Source organism: Netta rufina, assembly GCF_964035555.1.
Source record: "Netta rufina genome assembly, chromosome: 5".
NCBI classification, from domain to species: domain Eukaryota; kingdom Metazoa; phylum Chordata; class Aves; order Anseriformes; family Anatidae; genus Netta; species Netta rufina.
This window is the reverse complement of record NC_140128.1, coordinates 19667892-19692710: the sequence shown is the minus strand read 5'-3', so window position 1 is coordinate 19692710 and position 24819 is coordinate 19667892. Positions and strand designations below refer to the sequence as shown.

At 40.4% G+C, this 24819-nt stretch overlaps 1 protein-coding gene across 1 annotated transcript in view; it reads left to right on the top strand.

Annotated features, from left to right (window-relative positions):
* Positions 1 to 15673: 15673 nt before the first annotated feature.
* The window catches only part of LRRC56 (leucine rich repeat containing 56), a gene marked incomplete at its 3' end in the record, with an annotated part of 46022 nt that continues 36876 nt past the window's right edge, over positions 15674 to 24819 (top strand). The window contains exon 1 of the mRNA XM_084287271.1: positions 15674 to 15832. Coding sequence (XP_084143397.1) covers positions 15677 to 15832 — 156 coding nt within the window. The 5' untranslated portion in view covers positions 15674 to 15676. The remainder of the gene's footprint in view (positions 15833 to 24819) is intronic.

Sequence of the window (24819 nt, the reverse complement as noted above, 5' to 3'; positions counted from 1 at the left end):
CTTAATTTCTGTTACAGCCCTTTCAAAAAAAAAAAAAAAAAAAGCATGCTAATGACATTTGATAATGATTAAACAGCATGATCAGAGAAAGATGGGAAAAGGGGATGGGGTAATAAGAACAGAATAAAATGTAGTGATACAAAGTGTAGAGTCAGGTACTTGGAAAACCTTTGGTTGTAGTGGGGATTTCCACTCCCCTTGTCTTCACAGATAGGGAAGACAAAAAGAGGAACCTCATTTTAGTAGTCAATGATTATGAGCAACCAATTCAATATGACCTCAATAACCCATTCCCAGGATATACCAGACATGGTATTTCCAGTACAGAAAGGAGACTATTTATTCCACTGCATAAGACCTGGAGCAAATTACACTGTTCTGGTTACCCATCTTCAAGAAGAAAAGCTAGAAAAGAAAAACACAGATGATAAGAATTGTGAGCTTGCCTTTTATGATGGGAGATTTTGAGCTTGGCTTGTATGACTTAGCAAAATAAATGTCAAGATGAGATGAGAGTGGGCCCTATAAATATATCAGGAAAGCAAACATCAGAAAGGAGGAGTTATTTTTAGCTGAAAAATATTTTGGCAAAAGAACAAATAGGTATAAACTGGCAATAAATAATTTTAGCCTATAAATTAGGAGGTCTGCAATCCTCAGAGAGACACTTTGGACCCATCTTTCAAAAGAACAGCCTGACAGGTAGAAGATACTGACAGGTATCCAAATGATTCCCATGCAGTTATTTGCAATAGCAGGAAACTGGTTCCCCTAACCAGAAAACCCCTTCATGGTTCTGTGCTTCTAAATACAGTGCAATGGAATTCCTAAATGTTAATAATAAAACTATCAACTGCAATTAGTGATTAATCAGTAATATTTGTGAGTGAGTGGGATGAAGGTCCCTTCCAATCCCTAACATCCTGTGATTCTGTGACTGGCTGCTGTTTGGATACACAGGATAAAACCACAAGGACAGCTGTATCTCCTTTTCAAAAGACCCCAGAAGAAAAGCGTGTCTCTCTAGGCTTGGTTTTCAGAGAAAGTTTCACCTGATTCCATTCATTTGGGTAGCACCAAAATAATTAATCCAGTCTAACCTGTTTTAGCTTGTGGATTCTCACCTGTAATGGTGAGATCAAAATCAGGTCCAAGGTCTCTGAATGGGTCCAGAGTAAGCTAATTGTTAATACTAAAATTTAACATTTTCCACATTTCACGGCACAACTGAAGTATAACTCCTATAAAGCTTCATGTATGTACAACATGATTCCTGGATAGAGATCACATCAGTTCCACAGTTATTAATTTACAGGTTTCTCACTGACCTTAGCTCAGCTCTGGGAATGGTGCCAGAACAATTACAGTAACTCTGAACAGTGCAGGCATAAAGCTCCTGTATTTACTCTGAAATTGTGCCAGATTTTCTCTTGCTCAGCGGTGGAAAGATGCATTTCTCCTTTGATTGGTTTCAAATAGTTCAGGCTGTGTTGGCTATAACAAGATTATTTCAGCAAAGAAGCAGAAGAATAAACTACTATGCAGAGGTGTGCATACACTATATACTTACTGCATGGATAACCTTTAGGAAATGTAAACCAAGAATAGATGTGGGGGGAAACTAAGTCAAGGTGACTTATGCTTGTTATCCAGAAGATAAGTGAAAGAATTGGGAATAAAATTCAAGTGGCAGATGCTTCATTTGGTGTTGTTTTCACTGAATCACACTACCTTCCTGGAGCACGTCAAGGCCCGTTGCCTTCCTTCCTGTGAAGGTGGGCAGCTGGACTGCAATGACAGCAGGTGGAGCTGAGTGTGCTCATCACCTCGGAAAAACAGGCCCCTGGTGATCTTCTCTGACGTTAATCAACTGTCAGGCCCTGCAAGAGGGGAGGCAACACATTTCCTGATCTGTGGTCTAAGATAGTGTTTTCCAAAGCCTAGAGTGAATTTCATGTTGTTGCAAAGGAAATGATGATGCAATCCTCCAGCAGCTGCTGTGCTCCAGCATCCTTGCAAAGGTATGGTATATATTGACCATGTGGGTACTGATGTGTGCGTGCAAGTAGTGTGTTCAAAATCCCAGCCTCTGTGTCTCCTGCTCAGACCTATCTTCCTACCCCCAACAGGAATGGTGCTAAGGGTTGTTCCCAGGAAAACAAGGAAAATCAGAGAAGTAAACCCTGAAAACTCATGCTTTTCACGTGGGACTGCTGAGGGTGTGATCTCCTTTTCCTAGATTCCTGATTTATGAATGCTATATCCAAAGGGTGGAAATGTTGATTCTTCCTAACTGCAAGTGAAAATGATAAGAGCAATGTTCTGAATAAGTATATTGTGATGAGTCAGAAAGATCAGGTAATGTGTGTCTTTGAACAGGCAAATTTAATTTATGGACAGATGAGTCTGGATGATCGAATTAACCCAGTTTAATGAATTACTCCTTCTCAGTGGAGCTGTGAAAACTGTCTGTATTGTGCTTTACTCCCTCACTTTTTCAAATAAATCATATTAAGGCAAAGTAAACAAGTTTGGTTCAGAGAGTGGAAGGGCTATTAGTATGGTCAGTTACAATGGCCCTGCAGATGCCTGGTAAATTGTTGAATGGCAGGAAGTTAATCCCATACACTGGCCTGTCTGTGCCCTGGGTGCATACTTAACACTAACGGCTGTGTCTTCATTCCCAAGCTCTTAGTTCAGCAGAAACATGCCATCATGCCTAACATACGTGGTACAAAGATTTGCTTTGGAAAGTCTGTGAAACATTCAGATGGTATACTTAGGAATGTCCCAGAGAATCCCCCCCAGCTCCCCCCAGAATTAGTAAGTATTCTTTTTTCATACCAGGGGCTGAATAGTGGAAAAGTAACAGGATGATGTGCTAGCACTGCCCACCCAGGAGATGGTGAATGGGTTTGAATGGTGCATTGCTGCTCACCCGAGCATTGCACCGACAGAGCAATGGAAGTTGGAACACGTCTGCTGGACCCACATTATGCCAAACCAAATGTCTAAGCTTTTTGGCCACTCTGCTGTGGAAATTTAGTCTTTGTTTCATTGGTTTGTTTCTTGGGTTTATTTATTAATTTTTTTGTTGGTGGTGTTTATTTTGTGTGTGTTTTAGCACTGAGAGCTGGAGGGGTAACCAGCCCTGGGAGAGCTGTTAGCGGTGCACAGGGTAGCCAGCGGGGTGGCAGAACCCCTTTTTACAGGATTCCCAGTCACGTGCCAGTCTGCAAAGCCGCCTTCAGATCCCGAAGGGCACAGCCATGCCCCCACAACCCCCTAATTTTTCCTTAATGCCCGCAACGGGCCCCCTGCCAGCCGTGCCCGGGGCCTACCCGGCGGCGGGCGGTTGCCGGGTGACGGCCGGCCCCGGGCCGCAGGTAGGGGCCGGCCCTGCCGCGGGGCCGGGCGAGGCGGCTCCCAGGGAAGGCTCCGGGGCCCTTCGTTTCACGGCTCAGCCCGGTTTCGGCAGCTCCTAACCTCGGGGGAGGCAACCCCGGCTCCTGGTGCCTCGGTCGGTCGCGGGGGTGGCAGCCCGGAGCAGCCGGGCAGCGGCGCAGGGCGGGGTTTGTGCTTTGTTATTAACTACTTTGCGCTAACTGGCGACAGAAGGCGGTGAGGGGTAGGGCTTAACCTGCTAAATGCCTGCTTGCTGTTAAAGACTTTCAAAGGGGCTTTTGTAGCGATTCAGTTGGTCGGCTGGGCTGCATCTGGCACGCTACGATGCTGGCGTTGCTGTAGCAAAAGGTTTGTTTGGGGCTGGTGGCGAGCCGGCTGTGCCTAACCGTGCCTTGGTGTTTCACGCTTCGGTAGAAAAAGATTTCGGTGAATGAACAGCCCAGGTCGCTTCCAAGTTGTGGAAGTATCCCTGAGTTTTTTTTATGTTGAGCTTTTCCATAATTTTCAGCTCCTTCTGAAAGACACAACTTGCAAATGATGGCTGAGTAGGCATCGTTTATAAAAACGCAGCATCTTCGTGTGGGTTTGAAGCCTTGTTCAGTTTCTTGCAGAAAGGGCTCCTTGTGTGCTCTTGGTATGCTCCTGGTATGTTCCCTACCTTAGGATCCATATGTGATACAGAGAGTGGTTTAGGGAGGAACCCACTACAAGGAAGAGGCTTATGATGCAGGTGTTGCCCGTAGTTTTTAATAGACAGTAAATATACTGAACTGAATAGCTCAAGCTCTCCCATCAGCCTGTCAGTAAAGCCTGTGCTGTCATGGCTCTGCACCTAACCTGTAGCATTTGCTTGGAAAAATCACCATTCCGTGATAAGTATGTTTCTCTTCACCTGTTTGTTCTTCATTCCAACTGCTTTTGCAAGGCAACATTTTCAGGTGCATGATACAGTGAAAATATATTCAGTGTTGCCTTTTACCCGTTACAGCCTGATGCCAAGGCTTTCTGTAACAGATTCTGCTTATTCTTAGAGGCTAGGAAATGACTGGTTTTTGAGTAAATAATTGTTCAGCAAATAAGTTCTTTTTGTACATGTGTAGATTCTTCTGTACTAAATCCTTCATGTTCTCATGTTTTCCTTGGGAAACTTCAGTTACACTTTCATTAAGCTCTTCTAGGCTGTAGATCTTAATGTCCTGTTACACTTTTCAGACCTATGGAGCATGATCTTCTGTTTTAGCTGATGAAGTACTTTGTGTTATTAACTGTAGAATGCTCAGTCTGTGTCATGTTGTGTTTTTTTTTTTTTGTGTGTGTGTGTTTTTTGCTTTTTTTTAAGACCATGTTCTTACTGTTGTTTAACCAGGATATGGAGTAATGAAACAAGAAATTGCACTATAAGCAAATGCGTCATTGAAGATAAATGGAGATGAATGACTGACTACTCAATGAAAGCCTCTACAGCAGTGGGATGGAAAGCAAAAGAGAAAGAGCAGCAGTGCCATTGAAGGAAAAGGTAAAATAACTGAAAATGTATAAAAGACTGAAAATGCTTCAGTACTTAAAAAAAAAAAAAAAAAATGGCTCCCATTTATTTTATTTCTCCATTTTATGTGTTTTGTCTGACAAATAATTTGCACAAGAGAACTTTCATTAAAAATGAAATGTTCAGATATGTCAGAGCTCAGGGTTGCTGTCGTTAACAGATTTTTTTTTTTATTATGTTTTTTCTGGTCTATGTGTTCTCTGTTGGCCTTAATACTGAGAACATGGGTAGGGAGATGAAACTTCAGACAGTGTGTACCATTTTTAGTGAGAGAAAAACGGTCAGTGCCCTGTGCTCCTCTGCGGGCTGTGCAGTGAAGAGTGGGAACTGCATGCCTGCACATTCCTGTAGGTCTTACCTCAAGAGATGGATAAGTGGGTACATACACCTATGGCAGTTTGTTAATTCAGTTGTACACTGCTGTCAGTGGAAGAGAGAACATCAGACTCCGTCCTCAGCCCTTTGAAATCATCAGCCTGTTTTTCCTCAACTCTAGGGACCTGATTCCATCTGAAAGCAGGATTCAGATTCAATGCAAGACCAATGTGAGTTTAGTATGAGAGTAGGGTGATTAATTGTTATTACTATTAGTGTGTGTGTACTTATTTAACTGAAGCTTCTTAAGGGCATGGTTAAAGAAACACACTTAATTTCCAAGTTTGAAGTAGTATAAAATTTAATTCTGCAAAATAGTATCATTATGTGATAGACCATAAATTTGGGATTGCCAGATTTGTCACTAATGTGAATGGTTTAATATTTATTCAGGAGGAATTGTGAATAGGTCATTTTTAAGTAAGAAAATTCACGAGCTTCTCAGAGAAATTAATGTGTAAATTTAATTTGCTAGTAAAATGGTTAGTGTCCTTATACTTTCAGTAGATTCTTAAGTTGGCTTAAAAAACACTTGGGAGGGAAACCTATTTTATATCAGTAGGACTGCAAGTCCCTGCTATAATATAAATCATAAGTCCAGATTTGCTGTGACAGATATAATAAAAGCTAATTTATCTGTATTAAAAGGAAAAGACTGTAGACTCTGGCCAGTTCAAAGAAGCATTATGTGATTATTATTATTATTTTTTTTTTTTTTTAAAGAAATTCAGAAAGCACTTTTCTTTTATTGTAGTATCTCACATGAAAGATTTGAAGTATAACAAACTCTGATTCTTTATTCTGCAGTTTTTGCACCTTGAGTTTTAATTTTTCAGCATTGAGTTCTAACACTACTTTGGTTTCTCTTTTTTTTTAAATGTTACTAGTATAAGTAATGTTTGGGTATGTTTTTGTTTTATTTTAATAGAGAATCCATCCAGGTTCAAAGCAATGAACATGGCGAGGAAAGGTGTATAGAATGGAGGGCTTGAAATAAATTACTGCTTCTTGGAAAAGAGCATTCAGCTACTGTGCTAGTTCTCTGAAAATATCATCTTGCAGCTGGTCAAAAAGAAACAGTGTTAAAACTTGTAAGAGAAGGAATCCAAAAGACTATGAATTCATGTCCTGTCTCTGTGCCTGTATCTTGAATCTTATGTGCAGTTCTGACCTTGGAAAGTAAATGGCAGAACTGAAATTGGTTCCATGAAATAGAACAAAGATGAGAAATGGAAAAGAGACAAAATAAAGTAAGACTCTTCAGCTAGAAAAAAGATGCAAAAAAATGTATAAACTAAGGAATGGTGTGGATAGATGAATAGATTGTCCATAATTTTGTCTAACCATTTGTGACTTCATTTATAATTTTAGTCTTCACAACAACCCATGACAGTAACGTCTACAATCTAAACAAATACAGTGCAAAAATACCCTTTTTTCCTTTTTAAAAACTGCTTTTTGTTAATCCATAGTCGTTGGATGACTGCTTGCCGTAAGACGTGACAAATAACTGCTTCCCTAATTATTTTCCCTGGCTGTCAAACACAATACACCTTTTGGCTCGGGATGTTACTAACTAGCTGATTTCCAGAAATGAAGACAATATGTCAGAGGAAGGATTGCTTGGGACTACTTCTGTTTCTGATAGTATTTTTTTAAGCATCTGTTTCTGCCTAGAGTAGCTAGCTGGCCCTCTGCCTCGACCCAGCATGACAGTTATAACACAACCTAATTAGTAGCCTAAATTGATTTTATAAAGTCCTTTGCACTGTAAGTTGTCTGCTCTTGCTAAAATTTTAGGGCTGGGTGTTACTAAATAAGCTCCTGCACCGTCTTGCACTGCTTGGTCTTTTCCTATGAGTTAAATTAGAATTGGTTTCCTCTCATTCAATATACCCCATGTGAGCAACACATGGAAATCGGAAACATCCCAGCATTGAAAATGACTCTTTGAATGGCTTCGCATGCCATGGAATCTCTTGCTTCAATCAGTTTAATTACCTAATAAAACGGGCTGAATATTGTTGAGGGGCAGCAGAGCACTTTAAAACTCAGAAATGCTATATGTGATGCATTTTCATCCTGCATAGAAGTTTGGATTTCAAAGGGCTCATAAAAGCAGTGCAACAGTAGCTGGAAAAAAAAAAAAAGTCTGTTTTTATTGTACATTTCTGAGATGGAATCTGGGAACGCTTCTAAACGGTGGATAATAAAAACGCTTTGAAGACCAAGAACAGTTTTTTTTCTTGGCACCTTTAGAGTGTCACCTTAAGTCCTGGGTCCAGGGGCCAGACTAGCCTGACAACAAGCAGCGATGTTGTAAGCTTGATCTGGTATTTTGCTCCTCCCTGGTACATCATTCACCTGTGCAGAGAGACAGTAGTGGATGCATCTCTTTACTTTGTGTCTCAGAAAACAGAGCAGCACTGTGACAGTTTTATTCTAATGAACGTAGAGAGCCTACAAGAGCTTTGGACATAAAGGAGAAAATGGGGAATGCATTGGAGAGACACCAGTGTACAGGTCACTCAGCTTCTTCAGGTGGGAGAGGATCAACTGATGTTAAAGTCTCTTGCATTAAGCCCCAGACAAAGACAGTAGGGCTAGGCTAAAAGCAACATTTATGCAGAGTGAGAAGGTTTTTTGTTTAACAGGACAAGATAATTAGGGCAACACTAAACCAAAAAGTATGTTTGCAATGCAAGGGAACACTTTCCTTCTTGATATTGTCCCTTGTCTTTGCAACACTGACATTGCCTTGTATATAATATTTTTCAGTGAAATTTTAATTCTCTGTGGGACATACAAACTTGCGCTTTAATCCTCTGCAACTGATGAGAGTGAATTTCAAACTACTTGCACAGCATGGCTACCAGCAGAATATGGTAGGATCAAGACAAATCAGCTGGCAAATGCGTTTAATCACTGACAAAAGCTGTATTTATTAAATACCTAACTCTGTGCTAATAGAATATATCCAAAGACCTCACCCGCTGGCACTAATTCAATGAGATGGTTGCTTGAATGATGAGTTAGCTGTAAGCCACACATTCAGATCTTGATTATTTTTTATTCCCCCTTAAAATATGTTTTCGTCACGCTGCTTCTTACTTTTTAAATATATATTGCAGCCTGTGTATTTAGACAGTATTGTTTATTTTTCCAGATGTTAAACATCTTAAGTGGAGAGATCCCTGAAGATAATTTTTCTTTTAATGTACTCAGACTGGAATACAGACTGAAGGATGTGCAGTGCTGATCTTGGGCACTGAGGGTTGTCTGGCTGCCTTTCTGCAGCCCAGCTCAGAAGCAGTATGCTGGGATTCATGTTTTTAAGTTGTCTTAGTCAAATCAGAAACTAAACAAGAAACAGCTGGGCAACTTTTACCTTTACCCGTGGGACTTTTTGTTAACCAGACTCCCTCAGCATGCCGTGGCTGATTAATTAGAACAGGGACCGTCAGCCTGCTTGTAGACCACATGTCGTAGAGGTGTTGTAAAGAAGAAATACCTATTTTGGGGGCCTTGTGGGAAAGCCTTTGTTAATACCTTAAATGATACCAGCAAATACTTCTGTCTTAAGTGAGGTAGGTGATGAACATTTTTACTTGGGTACTCGCTTTTCACTAGGTGTAAAGTTATTCATGTAAATCTTCAGGATTAGGGCCTTAAAACAACAGTGCTGAGTTAGCTTTTCCTTTTGGAGCTTGGAGAGCATGTAGCACACAGATAATTGCCTGACACTTCAAGATGGCCCTGTGTACCCCAAAACTGGTTGTGATTTCTTAACCGTATTGCTCTTAATAAAGATACTCTTTCTACAAAATCTTGCTTTGTTATGTCCTCAGAGCATCACAACTACAGTAAAATACCTTGTATCTGCAATTTAAGTAACTGTTGAATATTTGCTTGTTATGTGAGAATACTGGTCCTTTTGAATGCTAGCAAGGTAAATGACGTGGCTGACATTTCAGAGAAAATAATTGCTTGGGTTATTGTCCTTTGAAGGTTACAGAATATCTGATGGATATTAGGATAACCAATGGAGTGTTAAACCTGAGACCAAATCTTAATTCATTCTGAGAGGATGCACGTATCTGTGCATTCTGTCTTCTGAAATAAGATAGGATATTGGAAATAAGGTCCAAAGAGAAAAATATTAAGCATTTTCTTATGAAAGCCTTCATTTAGGCTGGTACTATGGTTCAAATTAATATCTGTACATTGGGAATAATTAAAAAGAATAATTTACTTTAACAAAGCTGAAACTGTAATGTTAAGGATTGCTTAAAAATAATTATTTTCCCCAATTTTTGTCTCCAATGATATCTGTTACATTTAAGGTGTTGATGAAAGGTAAAATGGTGACGGGTTCTTCTTGTCTCCTCCACTGCCGAAAACAATCGTAGGAGACCTCCTGGCAGCACCTTGGGTGTGCTGTTTTTCCACAACGTCTGTTTTTAACCTACTGTTTCCACATCCTACCCCTTGCTTTTCTCCTCTTATGCTGATTGTGGAGAGGGGTGAGGACAGAAAGCAGAAGAGCCTCTTGAGACATTTCCTTGCAAAAGAAAATTATAAGAAAAAATGTATCCAGGGCATCTTGCAATTTCAGCCCAGGATTTAGGTAATCCATGCTCGTTCAGCGTTCATAGCCACGTTCATTCAAAGTGCATAACCACTTGCACCACAGCAGGTATCAGTGAATGTTCGTAACCAGTAAGATGTTGCCGCTGATCCCTTCCTACCACAATGCTCTAAAACTAAAAACAATCGAATGGACTTTGGGAGTGTCTTTGACACGTAACAGCACATATAATAAAGAGCAATGTGCTTTTTATCCTGCTATCACAACATTTGACAAGCTGGTTCCAGAGTGATTTAATTTAGAGGCATTTCCAGCACACGTGATAAAAATTTCTCATCACCTTACAACCTCTTTGGCAGGATGTGGGAAAGTATTACCTATCCAGCTTTTTTAATAGATGCAATCTGTAGATATATAAAGGAAGAACTGGTGGCATTTAAATGCATTGCCTTTTTATTTATTACTGCTCTGTTTTGGAAGAATATGAAACACCTTTTACCTCAAGAGTGTCGTCTCAAAGCCAGTCTGGGTTTGTAGTGTGGGCTTTCCTCTCTAGGGCCACTGCTTCTTTGGATGACAGCGCAGTTTGAGCTCAGCTTTGTGCATGGAAGAACGCAAAGACCAGGAAGCTCCCAAGACCTTTTCCTGAGGACTAAGTGGGATGCAGATCCTGAGGCTTACCCACCATGGCCATGGCAGCTCTGGAGCAGGATTTACATGTAATACCAAGGGACCACTGGGTGCTTGTACAGCTTGTAACACCATAAATAAGGAGGGTCAATATGTTTGCTTCATGTGCAAGTTTGGTTGCTTGAACCAAGGCCTCAAACTGGCTGAAAGATTAAATAAAGCCACCATTTTAAGCGTTTGAGTCATTCAATGTCATTGAAGTTGGTGAATTTTGAAAGATGTTGAATGGGAGGAGAATTGTACTTGATATTTCAGCATTCTCATAAAAACGTTTCTTAAAAGGGCCATATAAATGGAATGTTTATGAACACTTTATAGTGTTTATGTGATCACTTAATATTACAGCAGCATTGCTGAAGTAGGCATTACCTCCTTCTGTTTAACAAAATCAGATGATTAAAACAATATCATCTACTCATATATGAGAAAAAAAAAAGATTCCCATTAATACCAAGTCAGATGTTTTATTTTCCAGCATTTTAAAGTTGCACCTGCTAAAGCAGAGTGCTGTGTTGCAGAATGCTTTATATCGCATAAATGGAGCAGGAACTGTTTTTGCCATTAGGGGTGGATTATTGTAACAGTAGTTTCCTGATGACATCATAGCAAATTCCAGCTGCCCAAACAGTTATTTTCCAGAAGAGGTTATCTGTAGTGCACTTGCACAAAATTACACTTAAAAGGACACTCACAGTTCCCTTAGGACTTATAACCCAGACCTTTGTCAAATCCTTAGTGAACACCAAATCCTTTGCGGTAAGTATGGCCCCTGCTGTAACTTCTGGTTCTGGATTAAACAAAAACAGGGCAGCAGAAACTAAAGCCTGCAGTGCGAGTTTCCTGTCGTGAAGGGGTGGTAAAATGGCTCTGAGATGTTTTTTCTTCTGGAGAGTTTTTCGGCTGGTGACATAAAGATAAGGGCATACAGCTTGTGGTACCCTACCTGAAATGACACGCTCCTCCCTGTAGAGAGGAGCTTTAGGAAGCCATGGGTAGCCAAAGAGCAGAAGAGGATGGTGGTTTAGAAACTGGCTTAAGGGAGCAGAGATTCATTTCTGTGGGGGATGTTATCCTCCTTTGTTTGGGGCTAGGCAAGAAGAAATGAAATCAATAGGAATTTGCTAGGAGCTGGGAAAGAGGATCTGTGAAAGCCCAGGAAAGTGTTTCATCTCTACCACAGCAGAAAAAAGAGAGGTAGAAACCCACTCTCCTGGGCTCCTGTTCTCCTGCCTAAAATCATATGGGCTGTGAGATAATCTTGGTGTCTCTGAAGGCTAGCTGAAGATTGATGTGTTTTCTGTTTCCAGGTGACTCGGTATTCCAAAAGGGCTGGGTGGCTCATGTGATGGCATCAATGCAATGCCTGCAGAGCTACTAGAGGCAGCAGAAACATACAACAATCATGTTGGGGGCTTTCAAATGGTAAACTGAGTATGCTGAATATTCCCTCGACCTTGGGGACTTTGCTTTTTATTTCATTTCCCAGAACGTCTTTAATGCACAGATTTATACATCTCTCCTAGGGTAAATCTTGGTTGATTACTGTTGTTTGTTTTTAAACAACAGTAGCCTAATTGTTTAGACAAGCTCTTTAGGTAATATCTTGAAGGCTGCATTAGAAATTATAATGCCTAGTCACATCATTCACCGGGTATTTCCCAGATTTTAAGGAAGACTTCAATAATACGGAGTCAGACATTTCTGGCAATTGCTGTATTCGAAACACATGTTAATACACATTTAATGAAGAATTCACAATTCTATCATTGACTCTTAGATAAATGTTGTAGGAAGACAATTAAGTCTTGGAGTTTTACCAGTTTGTTGGATCCTAAGAACATCAAATAACTCTTCTCTGCCAAATTTTTCTAGCAAATTACAGTATTCTGCAGGGATTTCTAATAACATGTTGTTCCAAGGCTCATTTAATTTTAATAATAATTTCTCTTAGCTTGGCTAATCTATGTATGTTGAAAGTGTCATACAGTTTTTAGTGGAGCTTCACAACGCACCCGTAAATTGAATAGCTTAGCGTTATCGTGCTCTCTGCAGGAGGGAGAGCGGCAGCGGTGGAGGAAGCTGGCAGATAAGCTGCTTGTTGGATCCGGGGTCTTCCAGCTCACTGGTCATTCATTTCTCCTGCACTCATTGATTATCTGCTCCTAGTTATCAATGCATAAGAGCCTGTGAAATCGAGACCCCTGATGCAAATCTCGCAAACACTAATTCACCGTCTTCTTTCATTGTTTTATTCTCAATGTTCACGTGCAGGGTAGGCCCCCCTCCTTTTCCTACAAATTTCTGCTATTACCCAAGTCTTCCATCTACTCATTGGCATTGCTTTGCTTTCCCGTTTATTTCTCTGAAGGTTTGTGTTAGGTTCTGTTAGCTTTCATTGTTTTTGGTCTCCCAGAGTCTTGCAGGAATGTTCTGCGCTACCATTCATATATATCCAAAGTATATCCAACGCAGCCATCTTCTCTGGGGAGTACATCTTCAGGTTCATGACTTTTCAGACCCCTTTAATAACAACGCAGGCCCTTGTGAGCTGTTCCCCTGAGGCATCAAATAACGTTGAGGTACCAATCTTAACTTTTCCCTATCCCTTGTTTTGAGGATGTTTTGAAGTGATGGAAGCACGTTCAAAAGATTAGCTTTGTTTGCTGACAGTACCTCAATTTCATCCCAGACAATCTGTGATGAAAATACTTTTCTCCTTTCTAATCCATTGTTACAATAATTACAAGCAGCGGATCGATAGCAGGAAGTATAGAATTGGAAGTGTTACTTCAGGTCTTAGGCCACAAATTGATCTGCTTGTCAACGCGTAAGTAAGTGCTGTATCAACACATATTTCAAAGATTGGAGGGCATGCTGAAGTGTAATAGCGATGGGCTGAAGGAAGGAGAAAAATAATTTGTTTTATGCAAGTGTATTAACTCTTTACAGCCCAAATTTACACAATCTTGCTCTTCTCATCTGTTTTGCACTCATGTTGCATCAGTAATTTCTGACTGTTGACCCATTTGGCTCCAGTAATGTACAGGATTATCTGGATAATAATGACTGCTTGAATTAGGAGGAACCAACAGTATTACACATGATCCAATGTAAGTCTCTTATAATTGTCAAAGTATTGCAGCGTTTGTGTGGCAGATATTCTAATCCAAGCCAGTTATTGAGCAAAATTAATTTTTCTTAGGGAAATAAAGGCAACACCACAAGGCCTTCATATCATGTAAGTTTTTAGAATCTCCTTGGACAACTGATGACTGTTACAACTCAGTGTGGTGGCTACACCATAACTATGTACTCTGAAGAACAGAGAGGAAAGAAACCCAGAAACTATGGAATTCCTCAGAGGAAGAAACGTGTTAGAAATTGATAGGTTTGGTTTTGTTTCCCCAGAAAGTAAGGAACATGGTATTGTGAGATCACTTTTTCCTCTTAATGGAAAGAAGTGTGGTAGTTGTACTACTATGGGCATGCTGAGGTTTTAGAAGCTGCATGCACCACTGCTCAGCTCGTTTATTTATTTTATAAGCCATTAGAAAGATTGAAAAAAAGTTGTCTGTCTCTGAAGAATGTGTCCTTTTATATCTTTGAGAAACGAACTTTGTGATGGCTCAGAAGTAGCACACTTAAGAGGCCAGTTTCATCTTTGGGAATGCTTATCAGGTACATGCAGTGACTCCTGAGGAAGAATATTTTGGTTCCTCTCTTCCTAATGCAGGGAGGTACTGCAGGGAGAGATTTAGGGGATTGTTAGCTGTTCTTCTTCAGATAAGGGCTACTACTTTTTTCTGACTACTGAGTCTTTCGGATTTCTCTTGCCTGGGTGGAGATGAAGGCTTTTGACTGGACATGAGTAGTGAGAAAAGTCATCAGAGAATCACAAGGTGGTTTGGATTGGAAGGGACCTTGAAGACCATCTAATTCCAACCCCTACCAGCCCAAGTTGCCCAAAGCCCAATCCAGCCTGGCCTTGAATGCTTCCACGGATGGGGCATCCACAGCTTCTCTGGGCAACCTGTGCCAGTGCCTCACCACCCTCTGAGTAAAGAAGGTGGTAATTCTCAGCTCTCAGCCACCAGTGAAACCTCATCAGCCAGTTATAATTAGCTTGATTATTTAATTACTTTTCCAGCACTAAGAAAAGGTATTGCCTCACAGTGGAGAATTGGGGGGGAAACTGCAGGTGTCTCTTAGCCGAATGAGGAGGCTTTTTGTAGTCTAGCCTGTTGTTGATACAGCAGTGTTTCCAGCTGTGATGCTTCCTTGCTGCCAAGTAATAGTAAATAGCTGTATAAATCATAGCAATGCTTGTACCGTCTGGGTACAGCTGACTGCTTTTTGACTCGAGCTGGTATACATATGCTTAGTCTCTTAGTTCAAAGCTAATTGTTAATATTTCTGTAAAAGGAATAGATTCAGAAAAGGAAGAATAAACACTTTTGAAGTGTTTTGTCTTCAAACTCTGGATTTCATTCCTCACTTAAGGCATACACAGCTCTGTTTAAATTATACTTTATTTTTTTTCCAAGGCTCCCTTCAGAACTAGCAGTCAGTAGCCATGGCCTGAGCAACCTCAGTATCAGCGCATGTATGTTTACCTTAGGCAAGGAAATGTACACTGCTGCTATATGTGCTGCCTACGGGCAAAGCTCACAGGGCTGGAGAGAAGTAATGATGTCTCCTGGTGCTGACATTTGCAGCCTGAAGCCCAGCAGAGTTTTGCTGTGTGCTGCTGGCATTTCTAAGAGGGGATGGGTATCGGAAGCTGTAGGTATGCCATTGGCTTCTTGTACAGCTGCAAAAGATAGTTTGCTGTAAAAGCTCGTCATAGGCTGGACAAGGCAGGGCTATGATAGCTCATGAGGGTGAAGAAAAAGAAGAATACATCTGATGTGGTGCATTGCATTGAGTTGTTTCTGATTAGAGAATCCTTTGTCTCTATAGGCACTAACTTGTGACAAGAATCAAAATAGCGTTTACTAAAAATAAATATTTTTGCTAATAAATACAGGCAAAAATCAGCCTATTTGTTATCCTTATATTCAAAGCATATCAAGATGGAACTGAAGAGGAATCCTGGCAGAGCTTCTCGTCCGGCTTCAGCTGCAATCCGGGTGACTGACTTGAGTTGGCGAGGTAACCTAAATCCCCGTCCGCTGATTAAGGGTGGTGGAGAGCTACTTATGGATGAATACCTTTCCCCCAGGAAACTGGTGAGTAGACATCCAATGATTTAAAGAGAAAAAAGGAAACTGGCATATAAAGAGCTCTATTAACATAACCTTCCAGCAGCTCTTGTGATGATTGCAGATTGTCGCATACTTGACAGACTTCTGCATAAAGTAGGTTCTGTCTTATGGAAATTTATCAAATGTTTGTCCTCCTTTCTCCTTGTTTCATATAAAAATATGCCCAGCGTGAATGCTACTGTCTTTATTGCCAGTTTTCTTGAAGCAGCGTGAAGAAAAGTATTGGTAGTACAATTATAATTTAAAACAGATCTTGTTAATGCTGTCTGAAGTACCTTCAATGTTAGCATTAGAAAAAGCTTCTTACATGAATCTTGTTCTACTGATTGAAAATGTAACTTTAAAAGGGCAACTTTTTTTCTGAATTAGTGAAATCCTCTGTCCTGCTAAGAAGCCAATTAAAATATTCTGCAAGTGTTGTAAACATTTTCTATATTTATCAAAGTGTGAGGTTTCAAAGTGCATTTGAAAGCTGTGTTCCGTTTTGACAAGGGGAAAATTATTTTGGCATGCAGCTTGTTGAATGAGAGTTATGTGTGGAAATGTCTAGTAAAGGAAGATCATCTTGTATGTTGTGATGTACTTGCTCAGGACTAATTAAGGGTGGAATCCTTTGGGAGCTAAAAGCTTAGTTGTAACCTTGCTTGGTCCTGCAAGAGGGAGGGAGAGCTAGGAGCAGAAGGTAAAAGGGAGAAGCTGCAGCTTTCCATGCTGCAGAACTGTGTAGAAATTTGTGAAACATGGATGGGGTCAAGGCTGTGTTTCAGATGCTCCCAGAGACTGGGGTGGTGTTCACTGCATCCATAACCCTCTGTGCATTCACATCCTGCAGGGGCCGTGTTCCAGCTGATGTCTCAAACAGCAGGTTTACTTACATGCCTTCCTAGACACTCGCCAATCACAATTTTGACTCTGCACTGGAGCTTAGATAGGAAGTTGTTCTCAGAATCTCTCTTCTCTTGGTACCGAACTCTTTTCCTAAGCAAATCACTTTCTGTAGAGTATGTATTTTAAACTCTCTGGAAATAAAATACAGCCTATGACCTTACGATCTATCCCATTCACTTTCCTTTGGCCAATGTCAACTGCTGACAACTTCTTGGTCTTTTTTTAAAACTTGGCATGGAGTTTGACCAGTGTAATATGTTTGTGGCCTACAATACCCTGTATAAATCCAATAGGAAGTTCTCAGATTAGTCTGTTTTCTTAGGGCATGAACCAAAGCCCATTAGAGTAACCAAAACAGCTGTCCTTTGACTTCCATAAACTCTGAATTAAACCCTTAGAAAGTTCTTTAGTTGGTAGTGTGTTTTTTTTCCTTTTCTGGAGCTGTGCAGCTTTTAGTTCACAGTAAATTGTAAGTAGAAAAGCATGCTAAGTCAGTGTTACCCAGTTTGTTATTTTGTCATGTTTCGTTTTTTATACAGATCAGACATTAAATTCTCCTCCAATTCTAGCCTTTTTCTTAGTAAATGAAAGCAAATCTTTACGATTCATGTAATAAATTACCTCTTGAACTTAATCGGGTCTTGCCACTTTAAGATTGTGCATATTAACATTTGTAAGGGATTCACTTACAAAGACTTTTAAATGGCTGCATACTGTCCGAGTAATTTTTCTGGACAAAGTTATCTCCTGGCCCTGGAACCTGACATTTGTGTTGGCATAGCCGGGATACTTCCTGTTGAGAGGAGAAATTATATGACATTGTCAAGGAAACATTAACAATGTTTATAGCTTGTTTTAATAACATTTCCAATTTATCTATTCTTTGACCTTTATGTTGATCAAATTGAGACTGCTGCTTCCATAAATTTACTTCCTCTGCACTTTCAAATGTAAAAATAGAGATACTTTTCAAACACTTCAATCTGGAAAAAAAAAAATCACGTGCGTATTTTTAAAGGAACCACATGCCATTGATAAGCAAATGGTTTGAAAGGATGTTTTGCTTGAATCAACACACTTACAATATCTTCTTGGTTGTCTTTCAGTTGTGAATATTTTAAAGTTATTGATTGTTTTCACTGAAGTGCTCTAAGAAGGAGCTAATAGATTTTTAAAATACATGCTCATTAAAGTTAAATTACTTCACATTCAGATAAGGACATAGGCCCTGTCTGTACCTGCATATTTTACTCATTTTGTCCTTTTTCCAGAGGGATAGCAGTAGCAGTCTCCATTTACTAAAGGAATTATTATTCTACGCTAGCAGTCTCAATTACTAAGGAATTTCAAAAAGGTGTGTGTATTCCTTCACCTTTTTTTCCAGTCGTCAGAGGAGAGCTTGGCCTTAAATGATTCCTTTATAAAAATGCTTTTTCCTTTCTTTTTTGCTGTGTTGAATGCCAAAGCACACGAGACAGACCACTACTCCAAAGCTTGCCCATTTTGCTCTTCTCCACAGCAGACTCACTGTGCTTCAATCTTACACTTGTTCACAAATTCTGTGTGATTCCATATTCTAGTCAGGTTAATAACATCTTCTGTAGCTTTTTGCTTGCTAGTACCTCTCCTGCTGTGATGTCACACTGTGGCCTTTTGTGTTTGAATACTCTTCATCCAAGCTACAGGTCATTTGATGCAAGGGTTGGTATCATTAGCTGTTCTTTTTTATGCTTTCTGCTGGTATCAATATCAATTTTCTGTTGTGCTGTTTAATCTTCATCTATATCAATAGTTGCTCTTGCTTTTCCATTTGTGCATGTGCTATTAATATTTCCAGCTCCCTTCTTTACCTCTTCTTTGTGCTGTGCTTGTGTTATTATCATATGATACAGAACACTGTGATTCTCTGTGATACTAGGGTGAGCAAATTTTTCCCCGTTTTCCCTTTATTCTGAAAACTGGTTATTAATGGAGAATATACTGCAATTAATTTTCAATTTTATTGAGGTTGTGGCATAGATTTCTCATTAAGTATGGAGGAACTGAAACTGAGTTTCACCTGTCTTGACTCAGATTTTTAACTATTAACCCTCCTATCTGTTCCCAGTATTTTGCAAAGGAAGGCTCTTTTCCTGACTTCCACAAGAAGCATTCAACTTCTTGGATTAAACTCATCTTACAGGGTAAAATGATCTTCCAGATATTGTCACGTTATCAAAAGTAATCGCTTCCATTCCTGAACTTGTCTTATCGTCATGGTTTGTATGTGATCTTTAGAGAACAAAGGGAACGTTCTTCTTATTTCGCTATTTATTGATCCTGCTCCAATTAATCATGTTTTTTAAACTTAGGAACATGTGTTCGGAAGTGGTGTTTAGTTTTGTTGCTCAGGAGGTTAGGGTGTATTTCATATGGTATGCACTCATCCTCATGGGGAGAAGAAAATCCTGGAGGGTCCTGGAACAACAGATTGGATTCTTACTGAAATGACTCAATCATTTCCTTTTTTTCCTTGGCAGAAAGTTTTCCTCGCAGTTGTAAGCTAAATGAATTTGAGAAGAAACTGGAATCAAGGGAGCAAGAGCAAAATTTTGCTAATTTTTCTTACATGGAGTCAACAAGATGGACCTAACTGATTTAATTTGGATCTTCTGACTCCTTCCTTACAATTGGGTAATCATTTAAAACTAACGTTTAAAAAAAAAAAAAAAAAAAAAAAAAAGCTTCAAAGGGACTTCTGGAGGTCTTCTACTTCAACCTTCTACTACAAGCACAGCTAGTTTGAAAATTAGGTCAGATTGCTCAAGGTAGTAGTAAACATAATATTGTGAATAGGAAAGAAGCTATGAAGCCTCATTTAGTTTCAGAGCTTTCGTTTGGAATGTCCTTCCTAACTACCTTTACTACAGTGAAGGCTTGTACATGAGAGTGCTCATCCTGCTACTTAAATTCCCATGTTTCATGTCCAAATTATCACATTAGCAGTCTTTACGTACACATATGCATGCCTGTTATAACAAACAGATTTTCATTTGCATATAGTAACAGCTGCTCAGCTGACAAAATTACAGAACAGAGCCTTGGCTTCTGAGTGGTGACACTACATTGAAATAATGGTTGCAGCCACTTGCTATGCACCTAATTGCTAGATAGGAATAAGAATTAATATCAGTGTATGGTATATCCATGTGAGGGGAAAGTAAATCCTTAAACAAATTTGTAGCAAAAATTGATGTTAGGAGTATCTCCCCTCTTAAGTTTGTGATAGTTAGACAGAGATCGCTTAGCAACCTGTAGCATCGGACCCTTAATGGTGGTTTAAAAAAAAAAAGGTGTCAGTACTGTGAACTCCCAGCATGGGTCAGGAGCTGGACTGTTGATGGCAGGACAAGGCAGGGATCTTGTCCCTTGAGAACACAGAACCATTTCCATGACTTGGGGGCTTCAGTATGGGAGCAAAGACATCTTTATTGATCCATCCATCAACAATTAAACTTCACAATTATTATCCTCATCTACCCTTTTTGTACTAGCCAAGAAGATTCCCAAGAAGTTCATCACAGACCGCATGCCAGGCTAATCTCTTCATCTGAGCTGGGAAAAGTGTGTCCTTGTATGTATATGCAGAAAGCAGTGAAATAAAGCTAAATATTGTAATTACAGGCATCTGCAACATGTAACCATTTCTAAAGGAAGATTATATGTAGGACCACAGAGAAGTTCTGTTCCCTTTCATTGAAAATCTCTTGACTTGGAAATACTTAAAACCTCATTAATGGCCTAGTAATTTTCTTCTCAGAAGAAATACGTTGTTGTACTTGTAGCAACATTTATTTATTTTATTTTTTGTGCAGGAAGAGATTATACTTGGATTGGGAATTAGAAATAAAATCCTTGTAAAAGCAGTGAATGCATGAATCGACATGAATCTAGTATTTGCATACAGGTGTAGTATTAAAAGAAAATAAGCTCACCACTCAGGAATTCCTGTGCTAGCCAAATTAACCAAGATCAGCAAAATAAACGCACAGCTGGAAATGCTTCTCTGACAGCTGCACGCAACATGCTCTTCAGCAACATATCTACTTTTCTTGGAGTATGTGAAAAATCTGGGGAAGAGCGAAGAAATCAGCTGTATACACCAGCTTTAATTGAACAGATATTATTTGCCAATTAAGGAATTTACAGAGAGGTGCAAGTGGGACTTGAACCGGATTTCCCTGCATCCCCAAGTGCCTATTCTGCCAGTTGGGAAGCTCTGCAAACACAGAAACATTTTTCACTTACAGTTTTTCACAGAATACTTATGTCTTTTCTTGTCAGTCAGAAGAAAAGCTTTCCAAACATGCTCTCCAGTTAGATATTGGCCAGACATTTTGCACAATGAGAAAGGTTTGTGAGCAGTTAAGGAGTTGCTTCATAAAATACTGGCAAAATTATTTACCAATAGCTTTTGCATGATCTCATGGAAAAGAGTTTTCCTCCTATTTTGAAGGAGGTACAGAAATGTAAAGTGAACTTTGTCCATCTTTGTTTCGCTTCTCATTTAGTCTTTGAAGAATTGTGCATTGCTTTGCCGTGGAAATTCATCCTTTCAAATAAGCAATTTTAGGGTGGAGTGTAACACTCGCTGCACAGAATCAAGTTGTCAGGCCACAAGAAAGATTTTGGTATTTGATTCTTCAGAAAGCACCTGCCTTCTCCTTCTAACCTATGCTCACCTTAGTAGGCAGGTGGCAGGCAGAACTCTCTCTGGACTCGAGCAATCAACCTGAAATTATAATTCATTTTTTCCAGGCATTTTTCTGCTGTAAAATAACTCTGCATGTATCCAGTTCTCTGCCTAGAGTAGATCCTCGGTCCCTTGCTGCAGCTGTAAACAACACAAGAAATCCCTAGATGGCACAGCGCCTTCATGTCTGTAAGCATTCCTGCAGCACAGGCAGGGAAACCTTCTGTCGCTGGCTGTCAAAACAGCCCGTGGAGCTTTGGGCAGGCGGTCAGGACTTGAAGCCACAGTAGGACACTTCTGAATTAGGGCAGGAGCTTGTCCTAGACCTGGCACAGTCCTAGGAGTGAAGAGCTGCTCAGTGCCTTTGCACCACTTTTACTCACATGGTGCCAGACATCTCTCTGTCCAAGCGGCTCATCCTTGTCAGTGCGTTTGGCTGGGATTTTTTTTACAACCTAATAGCAGTAAAATTCCTCCCAAATATCCTTCCTTTTAGATTTTGCTGCAAGTTCCCGTGCTTTGACATTAAACAGCAGTATAAAAAGGAGATCCTTATTATTTTTTTATTTTAAATGTTTCCATGTCCTTGCCTTAATCTCCTCCATTCCCAGTGCCAGAATTTTAGCTATGACATCTGAGACCTGTCCAGCTGCACTAGCGTGCCAAGAAAGGGGTCTGGGGAGTGGGAGTGCCCTAACTGCCCACCCCAGGAGCTGCTCACCACTCAGCCTTCTCTTGAACTGCTGCCCTGACCTTCTGCTTGCCTACCAGCTTGCAGTCACACCTGGGGTTCTTGTGCTTCTAGTGCCATGCCTTGAAGGGAGCTCATATCCTCAACCTGAGAGCTTTTCTTCTTTCCTCTTTTTTTCTTTCGAGAATCTCCTCAGCATCAGCAGGCAGAAGGACAGTGTTTTTCACGGAGGTGGTTGGAAAAGCAGACCAGGGAAGCGGAGGCTGTGAACACGTGGAGCCTGTTGCATCTGCTTAACACATGCTTCAAGCAGCTATCAATAGTTCAAAGGGCTGCTGGTGGCAGCTAATAACCTTTTACAGCGTTGGAGCAGCAGCTCTGCTTGTTGCAGCACTAAATATTGATGCACTAAGGGACTCCTCTCTCAGCCAGGGGGGGAAAGTACAAATAAAGAGTGGATCTGGAAGAGGAAAAGGAGAAAAAAGACGGTAGTTCCTAATACAAAGCAAAAGAAGATGGAAATGTAGAAGAGAATATAATCTTACACAGCTTTTATTCTTCAATTTTGAAAGAGGAGGACAAGGAGCAGAGCTGTATCTCTTGTGGTCAGAGCTGTGAAAGGAGGCTGTGTAGGATATTGCAGGGGGAAGGACGGCACAAAGGGAACTTGCAGAGAGCAAAGGAGAAAAGCAAATGCCCCTCATGGTGCCAGGGCCTTCTGCTACTGTACTGACAAAGTATATGACCCAAAGCTTATTACGTGTTCTGAGACCTCTTTCTGTTCTGTCTTTCAGGAAAGCAGGTACTCAGGCTACTTTGATGGGGATGAGGGAGGTGTTTTTTAAGGAGTTGGCTTTAATGACAATAAGTTTGCATCTAACTTCAGCAATTCGAGTGCATGGTTGTGTACCAGGATGTCAGCTAGCTCTCATTTCTCATGTGCTGTCATGCTAAATGACAAACTGTCATCTGCTGAAAAGAATTGTTGCAAAGTACGGCTTGCAGTGAAGGAACTTGTGTTTACTTGGGGGAGAAAACTGTCTGTAGCTGGTAAGCTTGCTGCTTTGGAAGAAGAAAAACAGTTCTTCTGGGGACCACACCTGGGGATAGAAAGTAAATTTCGGGATGCCACTGAGCTCTGTCAAGTTTTCGCCTTAGAGCTTTGTTTCTTATGCTCTAGTGTGGTGGCAAGAAAGTCCAGAAACTTTCTTAGGCTCAGCCTGCTTAAAATCACAGTGTAAAAATTCATATTAAAAATAATTTTAAACACAATGTTTTAAAGGTGATTCAGAAGCAAACAAAGATTTTGGATAATTCTGTTTCTCAGGAGTCCAATTCAAGGCCTCACAGAGGGAGCCAGGTTTTCAAAGAGGGCTGCTCAGCTGTTTCAGGAAACCATGCCCTTCTAAACTGTCATCTCAGCTCCACTCAGACTGTTTTGGTCCTTTGTTTGTTAGGGGATGTGGAGCCATTTGAGTGAATGAAATTGCAGTCACTTGTGAGCAATACAAATTTTACTTGATGAGCGGGAATGTTGCAACTGCCCTTTTTCCCTACAAAAATGAACTACATGTTCTTGCGGTTATTTTTTCCTCCCCAAACTCATAAACAGAGGTGGTCCTACACACATTCTCTTCTAATGAATCATTTCCCCCTTATTAGTGTTGGTCTCCAGATGAAAACAAGCTAAAGTATGTTGTAACTTTCTAATAGTAAGAAAAATTATCTCCCATAGGTAGAGATTATTTAACGTGAAGGAACAAAGTCATTCAACAGAGTGGCAAAAGGCAGGTGACAATACGTCTTGCCACCTGTGTTCTTGGTTGTAATGCTGAGGAGAAACTCAACAAAATCAGCCATTTCTTTGAAGCAGACTTTTTTAGCTGTAAGTCCTAACTCTTCTGGCACAGAAAGGTGAAAATCTAGCAGCTGTATCACTATCTGTAGCCTCAGCTCTTTCAGGCAGTCACAGTGACCTAAAGCCTTGTTCTCATCCCTCTGGAGTATTTCAGATCCTTCCATGAACCAGTAACCCATCAGGAAAAAGGGGCAGAGTTCCCTCCTGGCCTATTTAATTAAATTGGCTCAAGAAGGATTCACTGAGCACCCAAAGCTGATGCAAATGAAGTAGTGGGACAAGTAGTGGGGAAGAAAGGAGGGAACGGGGGATGAGAGCAATCTTCTGGCAGTGGTAACACATGAGAGGGTTTCAACTGCTTGTGGAATTGCAGCCTGGGACCATAGGACTTCACTGCAGTTTTCACTGGCTGCCCTAGAGCTTCCCTCTCTCATTTGTGAATAATTTCTGCTCGTTTCTGTCGTCATGCTTACCTTTGCCAAGTAGGTCACATTACTGAGTGGGCTCTCTCAGGCTTTTCCTTTGGAAAGTGGCATGCCAGGATTTTGGTTCAAGGCTCTCTCTATCATTTGTTGTGATTAAGCTAGCAAACAGGTAGTCTCAACTGACCCTATATTAAGTACAGAGCAAAATCTGAATGTATGTGTCAATGCCAACTTCAGGATATTTAGGGAAAGAACCTGTGATAGTGAGTTGGATTCACACACACCCTTGCTTACTGCAGCAGTTGACCATATCATGAAGGTTTTGCAAAAACAAAAGGTTTTGGAGGCTTCCATTGA